At 42.5% G+C, this 20,028-nt stretch overlaps 1 protein-coding gene across 4 annotated transcripts in view; it reads right to left on the bottom strand.

The window, feature by feature from the left end:
* Positions 1-20,028, bottom strand: part of LOC122920463 (lysophosphatidic acid receptor 1-B) — a 154,889-nt gene that overhangs the window by 16,041 nt on the left and 118,820 nt on the right. For all 4 annotated transcript variants that reach the window (XM_044269984.1, XM_044270009.1, XM_044269991.1 and 1 more), the window contains one exon: positions 9,513-10,260. In XM_044269984.1, the coding sequence (XP_044125919.1) occupies positions 9,513-10,260 (748 nt within the window). The remainder of the gene's footprint in view (positions 1-9,512; positions 10,261-20,028) is intronic.

Genomic DNA, 20,028 nt, shown 5'->3' with positions numbered 1-20,028 from the left:
TAAATCCCCTTTAGGAGGCTTGAACATGCGATTATTAGATCATTTGTCCCATAGACTGCAATAAATTACCATTGCAATCTAGGGGAGCTTCGTTATGTACCTATGGAGCTCACCCACAGATAGCTCTCCATAGGAACTATCGCTGTGGTAGCTTTGGTGGGACAAACTGCTACAACAATCGCCACACAAGGGATTCATTTCTGGGGAAAGCAGTCTCAGATCCCATGGCTATAACTGACCATTGCATCTAAGAGGTTATTTCGGCAATAATGCCGACTGCAGATGTTAGCTCCAGGTGTCTGCTGTGTGAAACAGCAGACACCAGTCAGCTATGCGGAGTGGGCACCATACTTCCACCATACATGTAAAGGGGTTGTCCGGGACCACTATGGTTTTTAACACGCTCCTGTATTTGCTTACCTCAAGTTCATCCTCCCCACAATTTTTTTCAAGTGACCTAGGTACTGAACCCGACTTCCGATTCCTATTTTCAAAATGTTTTTTAAATACGCAGATAGGAATACCAAAGTCTCGCTCAACTTTGGTCGAGACAAGGTTTTGCTACATGGAACATTTTAATGCTGTACGGAAACAGCGTTACCGACAAAGTTTTTTTTGACTAATCGACTTCGGATCTACAATCCAAAGCTTGATTCGCTCAAGTCTAGTCACTGGTCACTTTAAAACAGCAACTGACTGCTACACAAAACTGCAATAACTGTAAAAATAAACTCAAATCTATGTGACCTAATACTGCGAGCAAATAATAGAGTCTGTTTTGTTGGTCAAAGCACATATCTCACTAGCTTCCATCCATCATGGAGCACAGTAATCCCCGGAGCACGTCAATACCGTAAGACAGAGCCCTCTACTTCTTCCTCTACCATCCGTGATGTACATACCGCGGGGGACTTCTTTGCTTCATGCACTCAGTCTTTACATCGGGATTTCTTCTCGCCTGTAACTTTATATACAGCAAAGTTTCCAGATGGAGAGGGGGTTCCCTAGAGCTTCCAGTACGCAGCGCTCATGAAAGGCTCTTTACAGAAGGATATGCCACGTTATTCAGGAAGAGGAACCTTCTGCATCAATGCAGCAAACACTTTCATTAAGTGCCAGTAACCCCCCCTCCTGATTGCCGTATTCTTAGATCATCTACACATATTCACTTTAAAGCTTTTATTCAGATCCAGTTACAGAAACACTGCATAAAGCAAAATCTGTCTGCTGCTTACAAGGTTTAAAGGGACATCACAGAGACACGTCGCACTTTGAAGTATATACAGTACTCCAGTATCTAGCACTCTGCAGTCATAGCAATGCATGGGTCTATTCCACATCTGAAAGGTGCTTTGTTCACATGCTTTAAACACATGTAGCCTCTGGGGGCGCTGTTTCCCCAACATTGTACAACACAGATATGAAAGGTTTACCATGCTTGCTGCATCATGTATATACTGTAGTAACGTTAAACTGTCCTGGGGGCCAAAAGAGCTGCTTTTTATTATGCTCTGCCAAATATTATAAGCATCTTTTAAATTCTTTAAGATTTCTTTAGAGAATGAAAGAATCAATCAGAAATGTTAGTCCTCGTGTCATCAGTTTTTGGTAAAGTCGACAATCAATGTCACGATTACAGCCATTTCAGGGGGTCATCATCCCCCATTTCCATTAACTAGGAATACTAGGAAAAGGTGGGCGACAGGGATTCTTTGAATACCTGAATTTGATTTAAGGGGGCTTGCCGACTTTTTTTATTTATTATACTGCTAACCAATCCTCAGGATAGGTCATCAGTATCTAATCAGTGGGGGTCCAACACCCGGGACCCCCACCGATCAGCTGTTTGAGGAGACAGTAATACTTCTGTGAGAGCCATGGCCTCCTCACAGCTCACCTAGCACAGCACTGTACATTGAATGGCGGCTATGCTTGTATCGTGCTCAGCCCAATTCACTTGAATGGAACCGAGCTGCACCTAGGCCACGTTACTTTACTCGGCCTAGAGTAAGCTGTGGGAAGGCCACAGGTCTCACCACAGGCCCCTCAAACTCCCTGGAGTCGGACCCCCTACGGCTCAGATACTGATTATTATAAAAATAAAAAAAATAGTTAAACGCCAAATAAAGCAAACATCGTATTAAAGCGATAGTCATTACCACAGTCATAAACAAGAAAGAATTTCAGGCAGAGACTGTTTAAATAAAAGGGAGTTTTCATAGATAAGAAATTATTCCAGAACTATTAATGATTTGCTTTATACAAGGTACAGTACGATAAGTTTGGAAACTGCATATTGCTATACCACTGCCTGGCTTGGCACAGGGCAAAGGGAAGCCAGAAATTACGCAAAACAGCTACACAGTAGTAGCAAAATAACGTAGAAAATGTTCCTTTAACAATAAAAATACACAATTTCAGACACAACTCCAGGCCATTATATCAGTGGGATGCAGCATTTCTATAGTGTAGATGATTGCAGTCCAATCATCGACTGTGTGGACTAGGTCTAATAGTCCTTCTTAGCAAATAAGAGCATCCAATGTACCAGATGTGGTCCTGGGACAACGGCATTACTAAATCCAGTCCTGCTAATAATCTACCACCTAGTACATTTTTACATTTCACACAGCTTGAACGATGGATAAAAAATCGTTGCACTCATTTGTCCCCATAGTTCGTTTGTTGTTGGTAGTAGATCCTTGTTTAGAAAGGGCAATGTGCTGCCAACAGTGATTTTGGTGTTGCATGACACATGCTATTAGGCATCGGCGGCACATTCACACGGACCAACTGTTGGAAATGAGTGATTGTACAAATGTTCGTTCCCAGTAAATGGCCCGATTGTTGCCCAGAGTAAAAGGTCCCATACATCCGATGATCTATGACACTGATATTGAGCAGTATTCTGCCTCCTCTGTAGAACTCAACCACAGTATAATCAACGTTTATGACATTCCAAAATTTAATCCGGCTACAAACATTAGACCAACAACTAACATGGCTTTTCCCCTGGCAACATGCATGTTTACTCAAGTAAAATCAGCGAAAAATCGGAAGGACAAAAAAATCACAACTTCCCTGGAAAAAATACTGCTGATCAAATAAGTGCTGAGCTGACAGCTGTCCACAAGGCTGTCTATAGACAATAGATAGTTGTCAACCATCAACTAGGTTTATCTTGGCCAAACATGTAAGTAAAGATGGCCATACACATTGGTCTAAAGTTGATCAAAACAGATGATTTCAACCAAAAGGTTAGTTTGTCTGATAAAATGTAACATCAATAATCTTTTTAGCAGACCAATGACAGACCGTATTAAGAAAATTCATCCATGTTTGGCCAAGGTCTTTCATTCAAAGAAAGATTTCCTGTAGACAAAAGATCTTTCTTGGAAAAAACATTCCCAAAGAGATCATTTGTCCACTGCCTGGTTTCATTAAACATTTACGGCCAGTTTGAAAAACAGTAACGGCCAATATGGACTAAATTATGTATGGCTGTATCTGTGAAATGATCGTACACCAGATGATTGTTTATTCAGCTGCTGTTCACCTATTATCCAACTTCTATCTAATGAGTATGGCCACCTTTAGAGGCATTTTAAGCAGAGGTCAATGGCTGGCCAAAATGTGCGCACACGTGCAAATCATGCAAATTATGCCTTGCATCAGGCAGGGCAAGTGTTAAATATTAAGAACAGTACATTTACCTTTGGATTCCAAACTCAAGACCAAGGAATCTATTTTTCAGATAAGCAAAGGTTCTGTCTATGCTTTCAGAAAAAAATGCACCATAAATCAGTGTTCCTCAACTCTTGTCCTCAGTGCCCACCTGCTGGTCATGTTTTTAGGATTTTCTTATTACTTAGCTTGGGGTAATAATTAGTGTCAGTACATCAGGACTTACCACAGGTATTCATTCTGTGGGATATTCTTAAATCATGACCAGCAGGTGGGCCCTGCTGACTGAAACTGAGGAACACTGCCATAAACAACAGTATCTGGTACATATTCTCAGAACTACGCTGGTGCTAATTCATTCATACATTTCCAGGAGTGACAACTAGGTGTTACCGCTTCCCTTGTTAACAGAGTATGTCTCCGAATAAAGAAATGCAAAAGAGCTCTTAGCAAGCTTTGCCTTTGATGCCACCAGATTTAATGCAGCTATCCTATAAGTCAATATAAGACCCTTTAAATAGGCCTTGAAATATGACTTGGATATTAAGTAAGCCAGCACTTCATCTGCAGACAGCTGTTTCAGGGTGATTGCCCCACATTAGTGCAGAGCAGAGAGTACAATCACCCCAAAACAGCTCTCTGCAGATGAGGTGCTGGCTTACTTAATATCCGAGTCATGTCTCAAGGCCTATTTAAAGGGTTGAACATTGACTTATAGGATAGCTGCCTTACATCTGGTGACATTAGACACAGGGCTCATTTGCATCCCTTTCTTCCCAGAATTCCAGAGGAGCATGTATGGCCTGTAAGTCTCCTAACGCCGATTAAGGTGCTCTCCCCAAGGAGAGATAGTACCCATTTTCTGATTCATCAAGCTAAAATGCTAAAAAATGTAATGTGCACAGTGTTCAGTCGGAGATAGGATATAACAGTGCCAAGAAATCATACTAGCTCATTGAACGGTCTTACGTCAGTCTTGGAAGTACTAAACAGATGCCGCCTGGTGCCTAATCCTAGCTTCTCCGATTAGCTTGCTTGGGTCATCTTATTTCACCAGTACAATCATCCTCCCTGTCCTAATACTTCTATAGTGGTAGCAAAACAAAGGATGACTTCTGAATAGAAATCTTTCCACCAGTGTATGAAAAGGCTAGAAATGAATCTATAAGAACCATGTAATGCAGATCTATGAAAATTGTATTCTGATATTCATCACTTTTGTTCATTCTTATTACCACATTAGCAGTAATGATGGCTTAAAGAGAATTTATCAACAGTTTTGATGATACTAAACACTGCTGACAGCACTACGCAGGGGATGGGGAGAGCAGGACAAACATACCTCTGAGGAGCTTTTATTATCAGGAGTAGTGTGAATATGAACTTTTTATTCTGCAAAAGAACTAAACGTAGAGCTTCACTGTGTTTTGAGCTGCTTCATGGTCCCTCCCCTTCTACTCTAAGTGACAGCAGCTGACCAGGAGACCCATACATCTATCACTCATAGGAGAGGAGAGAAGTTGTGAAGCAGTTCAATGCAAAGATCACTTCACACTGAAGCCACGTCTCAGATGATCAAAAGTACAGACAGACGCCTTTTAAAAGGGAACTGCTCCCAAAACATAGAACTCTTGAGATAGGTTTTTAGTTTATTCTCTGTTTCTTTAGATAAATAGTGGAAAGAACACTCCAGTCACAAGTACAGTACCCATGGCGGGGCACTATCCATCAAAAGTTGCTATTAGAGATGAGCGAATTATATATTTTGAAATTTGTTCACGGTTCGTTTACTGGTAAAAGCAGAATTGACCTCGAGCTTCCCTGCATAACGGAAATGGAACGGATCAGTTTTGCAGCCCATAGACTTCTATTTTGACGGAATGAATAACGGAATGCCTCTAAGCATTCCGTCATAGAATTGCATTATGGTCTGTGGTAACAGAATCCATACCGCAATTCTGCTTTTACCAGTAAACGAAGCGTGAACGAATTTCAAAATATGAAATTCGCTCATCTTTAGTTGCTATGTAGCCACAGCGTAATTTTATTAAGGACACTAAAACTACACCACTGTAACATATAAATACACAATATAATACACTATATGGACAAAAAGGATTGTCTTAATAAGGGAATTCAGGCGCATAAAATCCATCGCCTACATTAGCCATGCCGCCTGCCTTTACAAACATTTGTGAAAGAATGGGTAATTCTAAAGAGATCACTGAAATACAGTGTGTAATAGTGTAGTGCCCCACATATGTGTGTATGGGGCACTCCAAATTGCTATATGCCCTTTCATGTCATATTGCATAAATCACTGTAATTTCCTTTGTAAATGCCGCTAAATTCCTATCACAGGCTGTTAGAATGCATTACACACTACCAACACTAGAGGTCAAAATAACATCATATATATTGGTCAGACACAGGAAGTTAGATAGGAGAGGAGTTGAGGGAGGAGAGGAGTGAGGAGTCTAGGAGACAGACTTGTCTCTGTACTCCTGGGCCTTGCCCCAGGAGTTAATTTACTTAAATTTGTGGAGAGTAGAGCAGTCCCAGTTTATGGACTCCACAGCACCAAGTGACCAGGAGAAGCCTAAAAGCACCTGGACACAGCCTGACAACTAAGTACAATGTTGGGCGTTACCATTTCATTATGGACTATAGTTCAGACAGCCTTTTCAAAGAATGGAGCAGAGAGTTTGCCTGCCATGAGGGAGACTGCCCTTGGGTTGTATACTATTAGTACCAGAGACCCATAGTATTGCAAGACTAAAAAGCCTGAGCAAGATCAGGAACCAAGTAGGAGTATCCTTACCGCTCCTGCATAAGTTGAGCTGAAACCTATATACATCACCTCACAGAACCTTCATGTAACACAAAGTACTGCTAACAATTGCTATTTACTGCAAGACTACAATTGACAAGTAAAGTTCCTGTTTGGTTCAAACTACTGCCTCTCTCGTCATTCCATTTCATCTTCTCATTGCACCTTGCATTGCTGGTGTCACAAACACAGAGGCCCAGCCGCCAATGCACCCTAAGCGTTACCCAATTACCATCAAGGGCACCTCAACCAATATCTAGCTGGTGTTCCCTGCAACAGAGTGCCCCAGAGGATTTAGTGCTGTCTTCCTATCCACTGCTTGCTGGCCCCAGGGGACAACTGAACTGTGAGTACTACTACCCCCACTCGGCACATCATCACAGTACACCTCTAGGGTGCAATAGTCGTCCACCACTGCAACAAGTCAGTTTGTGAAATTTCTTCACCCAAAATATTCCATAATCAACTGTGAGTGGTCTTATGAGTGGAAGCATTTAGGAACCCCATCAACTGTGGCAGGCCACATTAAAGGGAACCTCTCGCCTCCAAAAACCATCCCAAGCCACCAGCAGTACCTGAGAGTAGCCCGCAGTGTGTTCCTAATGATCATTTTCGTTCAGCAGTCATATGTGGTAAAAGCTCTGAAAACATTATTTTATTCCCAGCCGGCACGCTTCTCTAGTCGTGCTTGAAGTGAAGGGGGCAGCGGCCTCCTTGCTTCAAGTCAACGTAACCACGCCCTCCCCTGCCCCTTTGCTGTGACTGACAGCGCTTATGCAGAGCGTTCGGCAAAGCCAGCCAAACTGATGGCTGTCAGTCACAGCGAAGGGGCAGGGAAGGAGGCGTGGTTACGTTGACTTGAAGCAAGGAGGCCGCTGCCCCCTTCACTTCAAGCATGACTAGGAAATAGCACGGGCAGGGGATAAAATAATGTTTTCTGAGCTTTTACCACATCTGACTTCTGAACAAAAATGATCATTAGAAACACACTGCGGGCTACTCTGGTGGCTTGGGATGGTTTTTGGAGATGACAGGTTCCCTTTAAGTTGCATTACTCAAATAAATGAACTTTTGCACAATGTTCTAATTTTTCGAGTTTCACCTGTATGTACTTTGGTACAGGTGTTGTACACTTATTTCCAGACCTCTCAGACTGGTGGGATCCATGTTGGTGATCATACTTACCTGCTCCCTGACGTTGGGTTCCGGCTCATTCGCTCCTGAGCCCCCACTGCTTGTCTCGGGTCTCTTCATGTAAACTTCTGGTTTGACGCCGCTGCAGCCAATCACTGGCCACATTGGTGATCTGCCTCCGTTGTGTCACATAACCAGGTAGTAAATGACCTGGAACTCAGTGCTGGGAATCAGGTTAGTATGATCACCAACACGGGTCCTGCCAGTCTGGAAATTCGTGCACAACCCTTTAAGAGGACCTGTAGGCTCTACTCGCATAACTGTTTTAGCAACTACTAGCATCCCCATGTATTAACATTTCTGGAACATCTATGCTCATGTTTCTATGTTGTTCTATTCCTTTATTATTCCTGCTGAAGGTTATGAAGAAATTACAAAGTAGTTTGCAATGAAAGTCCAGATGGGTGTTACCAGTTGGGGTCTATCCCTGCACATTCTGACATTATGTAATCAGTACTGCCAGAGTCAGAATGTGCTGGGACACACCCCATCTGGTAACACTCATCTGGACCTTCACTGCAAACTGCTAGCAATTCATTTATAACGGCAGCTCATTTCCATTAAAGTTAAAAGGGTTTTTCTACCACAGACAATGGGGGCATATCGCTAGGATATGCCCACATTGTCCTATAGGTGCAGGTACCCTATCTGGGACCCACACTTACACTGAGAACGAAGTGGAGAAGGTGGCAGAGGGCGACTGTGCATGCGCAGCCGCCCTCCGTTCATTTCTATGGGGTCGCCGAAAATACCCGGGTGCTGCCTTGGCTATTTCCATCGGCACAATAGAAATGAATGGGAGTGGTGGCCGAACAAGCGCCGAGCGCTCCTATTCACTACTATGGGAAGAGTAATTGGCAGTGGCCGGACCACGGGAAACCAGGGGTCTTCCAGCCACCACCTTCCCTGCTCAGTTCTCGCTGTAGGTGCGGATCCCAGCGGTGGGACCCACACCTATCAGACAATGGGGGCATCTCCTAGCGATATGCCCTCATTGTCTAAGATGGGAACACCCCTTTAAAGAAACTACGCTGCAATGCTACAACCTTGGATAGGTGAGGCCCAGTGTTTGAAAGAATACAGAAATGTTTTTCTAATCCTGAACAACCCATTTTACTGTTTAAAGCTGTGCATATATGGTCTAATTTTTGGGCTAATGAGATGATCAAGTACAACAATCACTTTTGATTATCAAGACGTTTTGATATTAAAGATGTTCTGGCGCTGAACCTTTTATTTTCCCACACAAAAGGAAGAGTCCAGATGCTATATACATTAACAACTCCAGGTCTGAGCATAGGCAATCTTGCTGGCGATACATCAGCTCCTCAGATAGGTAGGTAAACAACTTTACATAGACCTTCATTATGTTGCAGACTCAACTCAGATCAGACATTGTGAAGTAACAGCAACTGGGTATATTGGAACATGCGTGCAATAACAGAAGGTCACCTTACATGGTGAATGGCACAGGCAGGAAAAATAAATCAGTGAGTTCACCTCAATGTACAGGAAATACAACACATCATCGAGAGACTACAAGTGAGCATTGGTAACAGCGACATCTAGTATTATAACTGTGAACTGCAGTCAATCCAGCAATAGACTAAGCTGTAAGTTGTTGTATCTCCAACACATTAACCATGCAATATCCTTCTATGATCTCCTCCAGTTCCCACCTATGCACTTCGGTCAATTTCCAGTGCTGTAAAATCCACACTACATACAAAAGGGCACAATCAACTAAACATCTTCAGTGAGTTTGAGAAGTATATTTATTGCATAGAAACATGAATCCACTTACCTAAAACAATGACAACGGTTTTCAGTAGACTCATCATAGTATCACGGTTTCTCCTGGGACCAGAGCTGTGCCTTGACATCCTCATAGTCCTCTGCCTGACGTATACAAATATATGTGCGTAGAGAACTACCATAACCACGAAGGTGACCAAGTTGAATATAGCCCAGAAGACTAAGTAAGAATCACTGTAGAGTGGAGCCATGTTGGAACAGTGCTCAAGGTCACAGATACAATTCCATCCAACGCTTGGTATTGCCCCCATCACAATAGCCATAGTCCAGATGACCACTATCACCACGACCACTCTTCTGTTGCTCATTCGGGTGTGCAGCTGCATTCTGAATACTGTAATGTGCCTTTCTATGGCAATGGCAAGCAAATTGGCTACAGAAGCAGTCAAGCTAGTGTCAATCAGACCCTGTCGCAGTAGCCATGTGCTTACAGTCAATCTTCTAGTGTTAGGACCCGTGTTAAACATTAGGTAAAAGTAAGCTAGTCCTGCAAAGAAGTCTGCAGCGGCCAAGTTTGCCATCAAGTAATAAATAGGAAAGTGGAAACGTCGATTTACATAAATAGCCACCATAACCAGTAAGTTGGCTAACATGATGAATATACATACAGTGATGCCAAGTCCCATAACTAGCTTGTTGACAGTATGCCATTCCGTGGCAAGAGGTTTTCCACTTCGGTTGTAGAAAAAAGCTATTGTTTCATTGTAGTAGCATTGGTGATCACTCGCTGAAGAAGTCTGGTAAAAAAAAATATATATGTATAAATGTGCAAATCATTATAACATACATATAGTATATAAAACTATACACATTATGTCATATAGTGGAACAAATACACAGGTAAAAATAAAGCAATTATATTTCAACGTATTTGGGAATTGCATAAAAGGAATCATACAATGATGAGGCTGATGTGCATCCAAGTCCTGAGAACCTTATGTCAAGGAATTTTCATATCTCTTACAGAGTGTAGACACATAACTGCATGAATAAAGTATTGCATCAGAACACACCCCGGCTATATTTGGTATTCTAATATGGCACATGAACACACCTCTATTAACCAGGGGGCTTTTGCTCTGACAAATTTGGCATGACCATGAGATACATGTCCTCCCGGGATTCATTAAAGGGTCGCTAACCTTTCGTAAAACCTTTGATATGTCATAAAGACGTATCAAATGATTGATCATAGGGGTCTCAGTGCCGAGACCCCCCCCCCAATCCCTAGAAGGAGGGGAGAGAAACACAAAGATAGCATAAGCTGTCTCCTCACTGCACATGACAGGCTCCATTGAGGTCTCTAATGCAATCTCTCTAGCGAGGAGAGAAAGCATGCTATCGGCGCACTTCTCTCCCTTCGGTCTAGAAAAGAACACTTGACAGTTCGACCACAAAGGTCTGACCAGGGACGGACATTTGTCAGGGCAGCGACACTACCACTGGGTAGATGAAGAGATTTCTTTATTGAAAGACTAAAACTTCAGGTAGACAACGCATTTGTCGCTGCACATCAGCCATGGCTTTCATCCTGTAGGAGACCAATACACTTGATGTAATTACCCCTTGAACACCTCTTCTTCTTGCACCATTTTTCTCAACTTATTCTAGGGACCGGCGGGGGTCTCAGTGCCTGATCAAAACTTTTGATACGTCTCTATGATATATCAAATGTTTTGCTAAAGGTTAGTGACTTTTTAAGCATTGTGGAATAATTTGTGTAAACCCCAACCATCATATTGTCATGAGCGGAGATGCCTAATGAAAGGGGTTATCCTGATGGGACAAATCCTAGACGTTTATTGAGATAGTAATAAGACAGAAGGTTCCATGCAATGCATAAATATCGAACTAAGATTGGATTGGAATTGCCGATTCCCATCCACTGGAATGGATTAAATATTCACCAATAACCCACCAAGCCTTGCTTATGGGTCTATAGGCCATTGCTTTTAAGAAACTGTTTCTGCTGCTCAAGAAAATTATTCAGATCTGCTACTGATGCAAATCCCGAATATAATTTTTAAAAGTGATTTTAGAAAACTTCTCATCCTTCTTCAATCCCATTTTATGCACAGCATCATAATTGGGCCATATTCTGTGCCCATCATAAACGGTGGCTGCCCTAATTTAGGTTAAAAGAAAATGGAGTGCCTGCCAGGTCTCAACTACATAACTAAATAAAGGATACCCCAACAAAGCTGATGAAAGCCTTTTGTTTAGTGTAAAGCGACACTTTCCAAATTACAAACATCTCTCAGCACCTCCTCATACAAATAATAAAGCAACACCTGGTATTTGCTGCCTAAAGCATAATATAAGCCCTGTTCACTATAGAGAATGAAAACAAACAGTTTATGACCAGAATAAAACCTAATCCCTGTTCATTGCTCATCTAGTGTTGTGACAATGCAAGTACACAGAAGGTATAGAGGAATTCTCTAAACAAGCAGGTCATAGCATTTGATAACCAGAATAGATTTAAAAAAGGTTCTGTACACATTTTGGTTATTTTTCATTGCATTGGCTGTATTACAGGATAATTGGCTTTTATTCAAAATGTTGTATCATTTTCTTCTGCAGCCTCCATGTATTACAATTAGGGATGAGTGAATCGACTTCGGAGGAAACATCTGAAGTCGATTTAGCATAAAACTTCTTTCTAATACTGTATGTATTAGAATGTATTGGCTCCGATGAGCCAAAGTTATTGCTTTGCGAAGTCTCGCGAGACTGCGCAATAATTTCATAAATTAATTTGTACTGTAAAAAAAAACATTTCCCAAACTCTGGTTCGATTCCAAGTGGTACCTGCTCCAGGTACCACTTGGAATCGAACCAGAGTTTGGGAAATGTTTTTTTTTACAGTACAAATTAATTTATGAAATTATTGCGCAGTCTCGCGAGACTTCGCAAAGCAATAACTTTGGCTCATCGGAGCCAATACATTCTAATACTGTACGGAGCTCCTGCTCCGTACAGTATTAGAACAATGTTTTATGCAAATCGACTTTGGATGTTTCATCCAAAGTCTATTCGCTCATCCCTAATTACAATACATAGCAAGCTGCAGGGTTCCATTCTCTGCTCATTTTTTATTATTTTTTTAGACATGCTCCCTGACATTTGGGTTTCCAGTTCTCCTGAATAATAATCTAAGCCCAAATTTGATCAAATCAAGGTTTAGCATCAGAACTGAGCTTAGATGATCATTCAGGAAAAAGGCAGGAATGACTGCAATCAAGCCGACAGGGTCTGTCTGCAGAAAATGCAAACAGGCTAGTCAAGTAAGCAGCTTGGAACAATAACATATACAGGTAAACTCGAAAAATAAGAATATTGTTCATTTACAACTTAAAAGGTGAAACTAACATATGAGATACTCATTACATGCAAAGCTGGATATTTCAAGCCTTTATTTGTTATAATTTGGATGATTATGGCTTACAGCTTATGAAACCCCATAGTCACAATTTTGAGGTACCCTTTGCTCAGGGGGTATGGATTCATTAGCTGACTAGAGTGTGACACTTTGAGCCTAGAATATTGAACCTTTTCACAAAATTCTAATTTTAAGTTGCATTAATGCAATTCCTTTTCATTTGCATTACTGAAATAAATGGACTATTGCACGATATTCAAATTTTTCGAGTTTCACCTGTAGTGGTTATTAGCATAATCTGTCTGAAAAGGTTGGATCATGGCATTCATTGTTGCTTCTAAATGTAGAGCCATTACGATCAATCCATTTCTTAATGAATGTATAAAATGGTCTTTAAAAGGGAACCTGTCACCTCCAAAAGTGATATAAAACTGTCAGCATTACCTTATAGCACCCCCAGTCTGTTATTGATCATGTGTGTGAACCAGAAATTCGATAATCCATACTTAAGAAAAACACTTTTTAATTCTCCCTGAGCGCTCTGTTTCCTGTGAGCTTGAAGTCAAGGGGGCAGCGGCCTCCTTGCTTCAAATCAAGAAAAGCCCACCTCTTACCTGTCCCCTGTTGACTGTGATTTACATATTTTCTATTCCTTGGAATCGCGCAAGTCTGGCGCCTGCGCGGTGCACCCCTTGTGACTGAAAGATCCCGTCTCAGGCTCCCGCAGTCAGCCGGACATAATTTTCTCACTGCGCATGCGCCAGCTAGGTATATTCACAGTGCGAGCGTGATCACTGGCTTGAGTTCTCCTGCAGCCAGTGATCACACTTGCGCTGTGAATATACCTCGCCGGCGCGAGCGCCGATTTTTGCCGATGCGCATGCCGAATCTAGCCGGCGTATGCGCAGTGAGAAAATTATGCCTGGCTGACTGCAGGAGCCCAAGATGGGATCATGCAGTCATAAGGGGCACACCGCACAGGCACCAGATTTGCACGATACCAAGGAATAGAAAATATGTAAATCACAGTCAACAGGGGACGGGTAAGAGGTGGGCTTTTCTTGATTTGAAGCAAGGAGGCCACTGCCCACTTGACTTCAAGCTCACAGGAAACAGAGCGCTCATGGAGATTAAAAAGGTGTTTTTCTCAAGTATGGATTATCGAATTTCTTGTTCACACACACATGATCAATAACAGACTGGGGGGGTGCTATAAGGTAATGCTGGCAGTTTTATATCACTTTTGGAGGTGACAGGTTCCCTTTAAAAATAGAAATATTGTTTGGGCAGTCAAGCAATACAGCAGGCGGTGTAGAAAAGCAATCCATGTTGGCAGACTGGTTTAAGAATACTTGGCTCTGTCTATAGTACCCAGCATATGTCTAAGGCCAATTTTATTCTACTGCTTTATTTCCGGCAGGCTGTTCCAGCAGACAAGCTGCTGGAGTTCTCTGGATCCAGAAGACTCCGGAATGCCTGTCGGACCCATTGACTATAATGGGAACCGGCAGAGACCCGGCCACTACCCAGCAAATATGCAAGCAGTGGTTTTTGTCCAGCTGAATTCTACCATATTTTCTGGGTAGCGTTTGGATCTCCACTAGATCCCATTATAGACAAAGGGGCCAACGGGCATTGCGGTAACATTTGGCAATGGAGGATCCAGAGAGCTCCAGCAGGCTGTTCTTTGCCAAAACTGAAATCAGCATGTCCATGGTTAAATCTTTTTATGTCGGTGTAAAAATGACCAACATACAGATGGAAGAGTTTCTAACTTGGCTGTGATATAAAGTCAAAGTGCAATAATAATGTCACATGAGCCATAAAAAGCCATGGAAAATCAAATGTTTCTTGCAACTGTTTATTTGACTAGTTCATTGTCAAGATAAGAATTGCTACATCGTACAAAGTGGAACAAATCCGCACGACAATTGCCAATTAAAAAATGAAAGGAAAAAAACAAGTACCTATTGACTTCCAATATAGTTTATCAGTGCCTGTTCTGTCACTTCATCTGCCTTGTAATAGAGAGAAAGATGCCTTGTTCTCCATTAACTGTCACATAAAAATCCGAAAAATGTTGACCCCCCAGAGTCCATTTTGTTTGGGTTTTGTGTTCTCCATGTTTGCAGTACAAAGTGAACAAACGAACGCTCTAATTAGCAGGACGCCTCCTTTGTGATCAAAGATGAGCTTTGGGGGACTCTAAAATGGTCTCTTTAATAAAAGCTTAGCAGGCCGAGAATACACAGAACTAGAAATGTGGAGACTAAGAATATACAAGTCTAGGGAGGTCAAAACCGCAAGGGACTAGAATACTACGGGAAGCAGTCATTAACTTCTCCACAAGCGTTCAACATAAAACCAAAAAAAGGGAGTTGACTTTTTTTAAGCACATTGTTACCATGTACACAAAAATAAAGCATGACTAGATATGCTGGACAAACGTCAGTTCAGAAAAAGCCCATTCACCTTCAGTGTACCACCCATGGAACATACCAACCCTTGAAGAACACAAATTGGCTGAATGTCAACAAATACACAGATTTGGTCAAGGTCAGATTACCATTAATAGATGAATTTTGAACTATACTAAACTGAGTGTACCTTAATGAAAAATAATATGTAATAAAATGTAACTTTCATTTTTCTCCTATTAAAATAAGTGAGACAGTACGAGTTAAAATCTTTTGTACACACTTCCTTTGTTCGAGGGAGGGGACTTATTTGCAGTTGGCTCTATTCTCCTCTCGTTAGTTTGGGGGGGCAGAAATTACCTAGCAGGATTCCCTTTGCTGGAGTGCTTCACAAAACTCAGCTTAAGTCAATCAGCTTACTGACCCCTACCAACTGGTCTACAATGGGGAAAGGCTAACAGGCTGTAGTCGGAGCACTCGCCTTAAAAGAGCGACCCCCAGCCGCTGGAACCTCGGGCCTGGTCTAGAAACCCCTCTCTTCCCAATTATCTAAAAGCACCATCCAACACGTTTCGCCATGATTCATGGCTCATCAGGGATCGAATTTGTGCTTAGCAGAGCGTCTGTGTAGTGGCCGCGCTAGAGTCGTCGTAGAGGCAGCGGCAACTTTGTGTTTGAAAACGCCTCCTTTTATTCTCCAAACCACACCCCTGCGCGGGTCGGGACAGCTGAGCGCTGTATTACCTGACCTCCCCCGCTCCCCAGGATTGGTGTACGCAGCATGAGGGGGTGTATTGTGAAGAGAGAGACAGCTGAGTGTTGTAAAACCGGACCTCCCCCGCTCCCCAAGGACAGGTTAATGAGGGGGTGTGGTTTGGAGAATAAAAGGAAGCATTTTCAAACACAAAGTTGCCACTGCCTCTACAACGACTGTAGCGCTACCACTGCACAGACGCTCTGCTAAGCACAAATTCGCTCCCTGATGAAGTGACCTCAAGTTGTAGGAGAGTCCAAACTGACAGAAGGCAAGACAAACATAAGGCACGGGCATCGGCCCACCGGGAAATTGAGGTCCAAGTCCCCAGGACTCCAACTGATTGGCAGAATGAAGGGACTGGTGATGTTTATCCTGGCACAATACCTTGTCTGTAGACACTGCCCCTAGTCTCCCACCCCCTGCACAAGTGGCACATAACACAGTAGACTTCGGGTACTTTCACACTAGCGGTTAAGTTTTCCAGTATTGAGTTCCGTCATAGGGTCTCAATACTGGTAAAAACCGCTTCAGTTTTGTCCCCATTCATTGTCAATGTGGACAAAACTGAACAGAACCGAATGCTCTAAAATGCATTCTGTTCCGTTTAGTTGCATTCCCAGACCGGAGCGCAAACCGCAGCATGTTGCATTTTGTTTTCCATCTTGGGATGCGACGCATGACCCCCAATGCAAGTCAACGGGAACGGATTCGTTTTCTCTGACACAATCTGACCCAATAGAAAACGGATCCATCCCCCATTGACTTTCAATGGAGTTAATGACGGATCCGTCTTGGCTATGTTAAAGATAATACAACCGGATCCGTACATAACGGATGTAGATGGTTGTATCATCAGTAACGGAAGCATTTTTCCCCTAGGTAACCCAGTCCGACACTGCTGGCATTGTGCTGCAAAGGATAGGCCACCAAGAAATTCACTTTAGGGCAGTATAAGGCAGGATACTAAAAAATAAACTGAATGAAAGCAACTTGCAGCAGAGCAAAGAAATTCTGTATATTTTTATTTCTACAGGAAAAAATTCTGGTTAATAATATCTTGTCACATAGAACTGGAATGTGTGCTATCTCAAGTTAGATCAAGGTATGCCAAGTATTCCAGAGCAGTGCAAATATATCCAGGAAGAAACACAGATACAGCATAGAAGTAAAAAAAAAATAATTTCATCTGCATATTCTGATCCCCCAATTTTATTTTTATCTGTACTATCTGTACTTTTCACGGATACCATTCTGGAGTGTATATGACTTGTTAATCACTTTATTTTTTGGGGAGAGGAAGCGACCAAAAGCGGTGAACTAGCCACATTGATTTTCTTTGCTGTGATGCCGTTTGCTGTATGGTCAATATTTCTATATTTTAATAGTTCGAGTGTTGCTAGGACACAGCAAATGCTTTAGTTTTTTTTTATTGTTTATTTTTATTCTGGGGAAAGCGGGTGATTTGATGAATGAATTAGCTTTGGAGACTATGAGAAATTCACTATGTTCCAACGGAGCCAAAGGATCTCCACAGGAACGCAGTTGCGGCAGTCTCAGACCATTCAGAGGGCCACAGGGAATGAACGCCTCCTGATCACCTCAAGGGGGAGCCGTTTCAGTCCTGGGTTTTCAGTGCTCAGATGCAGTGGTCACATTTGTCTGCAATATGCATTATTGTCAATCACAGACATTAGCCCCCAGTGTCTGCTGAGTGAAACCACAGTCACCCAGGAGATGTGGCACTCACTCTGCTCTGGATCTGGTGAGATCATATCTGCTGTACATGTATGGCAGATGTAGTCAAGGGGTTAAAATACTACTCACTCAGCGTTCCATAATATGAAGATGTCAAAAATACTACTGAGTTTTTTCTTAAAAAGAATGACGGGCAGCTTCAGCCTAAATACTGTCTCTGTTAAGGTGGTCATGCACATTGGATCGGCCAACCATCTAATGCATAGGACATGTTCTTAAACAGAATGACGGGCAGATTCAGTATAAGTACTCTCTCTGTAAAGGTGGTCATGCACATTGGATCGGCCAAAGATATAATGTATATGAAATGTTCGGTCAGACTATGTCAGATGAACAAAAAAGCTGAAGCTCAACACGCCCAATCTTAAGTTCTCAAAGAACTAAAGATTGGGCAGGTTTAGTTCTCAAGGAAGGTGTCTGGCAGTAGTTTACTTCACTCTCACCATTCAAAAGAACATATGTACGCTCAGTCTAACAGAGTGCATGTGTCTGGCGAGTGTTTGCCCAACACAGACTGAAAGTGCGTGGTCACCTTTAGACAAAATTAGATACAGCAGATGTAGGATTTAGAGGAGAGAGAATATCATGACACTGCTGAATGCAAGAGAAAGGGTGCCAAGTTATAGACCAGGCATCAGCAACCTCCTTTAACTGCTATTGGAGTTACAAGAACAGCTGAGCAAGTGTGTATGCTGGGAGTTGTAGTTTTACAGCAGCTGGAGTGCCGAAGGTTGCCGGTCCCTGTTAAAAAGGATATATATATATATATATATATATATATATATATATATATATTTGCATTGTGTACATGGTGTGAGACTGAGACTACCTTGGGCAAAAGTAACCCTTCTTTTCCTCGAAGAACACTTGGTACTTACTGATTTAAAGAGGACCGGTCACCACTCCTGACATTCCTGTTTTTATAGTTTTAAGCATTCCCTGTGTAAAAACAATTCTGGAGCATCTATTCTTAATAGGGCTGCAACGATTAATTGACATTATCGATAATATTCTATAACTGGATTCGTTGTCGACGACTCCCGTTATCGAATAATCGGCCGATTTGTTGCTATGCGGGCGGGAGTGGGTGGCAGCATGTAAAACTTACTAGTACACTTCGTAGCAGTTAGGAAGCGCTGGACGTAGTGAGTTACGCTGCTGCTGCTGCTGCCCGTCCAACTGCCCTGCCTCCTGCGATCGTTTAATACTAGTAAGTTAGGGTCTGGAGTGATTTTGAACTATAAGTCGTTTAACGTCCCCTACTTGATAGATATGATTGGGTGAGCGGGGCCCGGTGTAATAGAATACAGTGACTGCACCAGGCCCCGCTGCTATTACAAAACCGAAATGCCAGCCCCCACCCCTGAATTGGGGGTCATTCACAATCACTACACAGGGACACTTATTCCACAGATGCCCCCATAACAGTGCCTGCCATCCACAGATGCCCCCCATAACAGTGCCTGCCATCCACAGATGCCCCCCATAACAGTGCCTGCCATCCACAGATGCCCCCCATAACAGTGCCTGCCATCCACAGATGCCCCCCATAACAGTGCCTGCCATCCACAGATGCCCCCCATAACAGTGCCTGCCATCCACAGATGCCCCCCATAACAGTGCCTGCCATCCACAGATGCCCCCCATAACAGTGCCTGCCATCCACAGATGCCCCCCATAACAGTGCCTGCCATCCACAGATGCCCCCCATAACAGTGCCATTCACAGATCCCCCCCCCCCCCATAACTTAGCCAGGTAATCAGGATAATAGTAGTTGGGAGGAGTAGGAGTCTTGGAGATTGAATGTGCAATAAATTATAAGCTGTACATCCACACCGTCGGAACGTCTCTTCTATGCAACAGGTAACATAGCGTGTAAGAAGAGAGCTAGCCTAAGCCCTGACCATGTGGACATGCTGTCTTTTTTACATTGTAATGCAAAAATGTTATAATTATGTAAATACTACAATTGTTTTAATATGGCCTTTGAACATACTTTCTCAAGTAAAATCATATAAACCCCTTTTTTTGTCATTTTGGTGTTTTTTCCCAATTAATCGATGAAATTATCAACAACGAATCGATTATTCAAATAATCTTTAGCTGCAGCCCCAATTCTTAGGTCTGTATGTTGTGCCATTCCTTTATTGTTTCTACTAGAAGTTATTAATGAATTACTATTAGTCTTCAAGA

This window comes from Bufo gargarizans, chromosome 1 (genome assembly GCF_014858855.1).
Source record: "Bufo gargarizans isolate SCDJY-AF-19 chromosome 1, ASM1485885v1, whole genome shotgun sequence".
Taxonomy (NCBI): Eukaryota; Metazoa; Chordata; class Amphibia; order Anura; family Bufonidae; genus Bufo; species Bufo gargarizans.
This window is presented reverse-complemented; position numbering and strand designations above follow the sequence as displayed.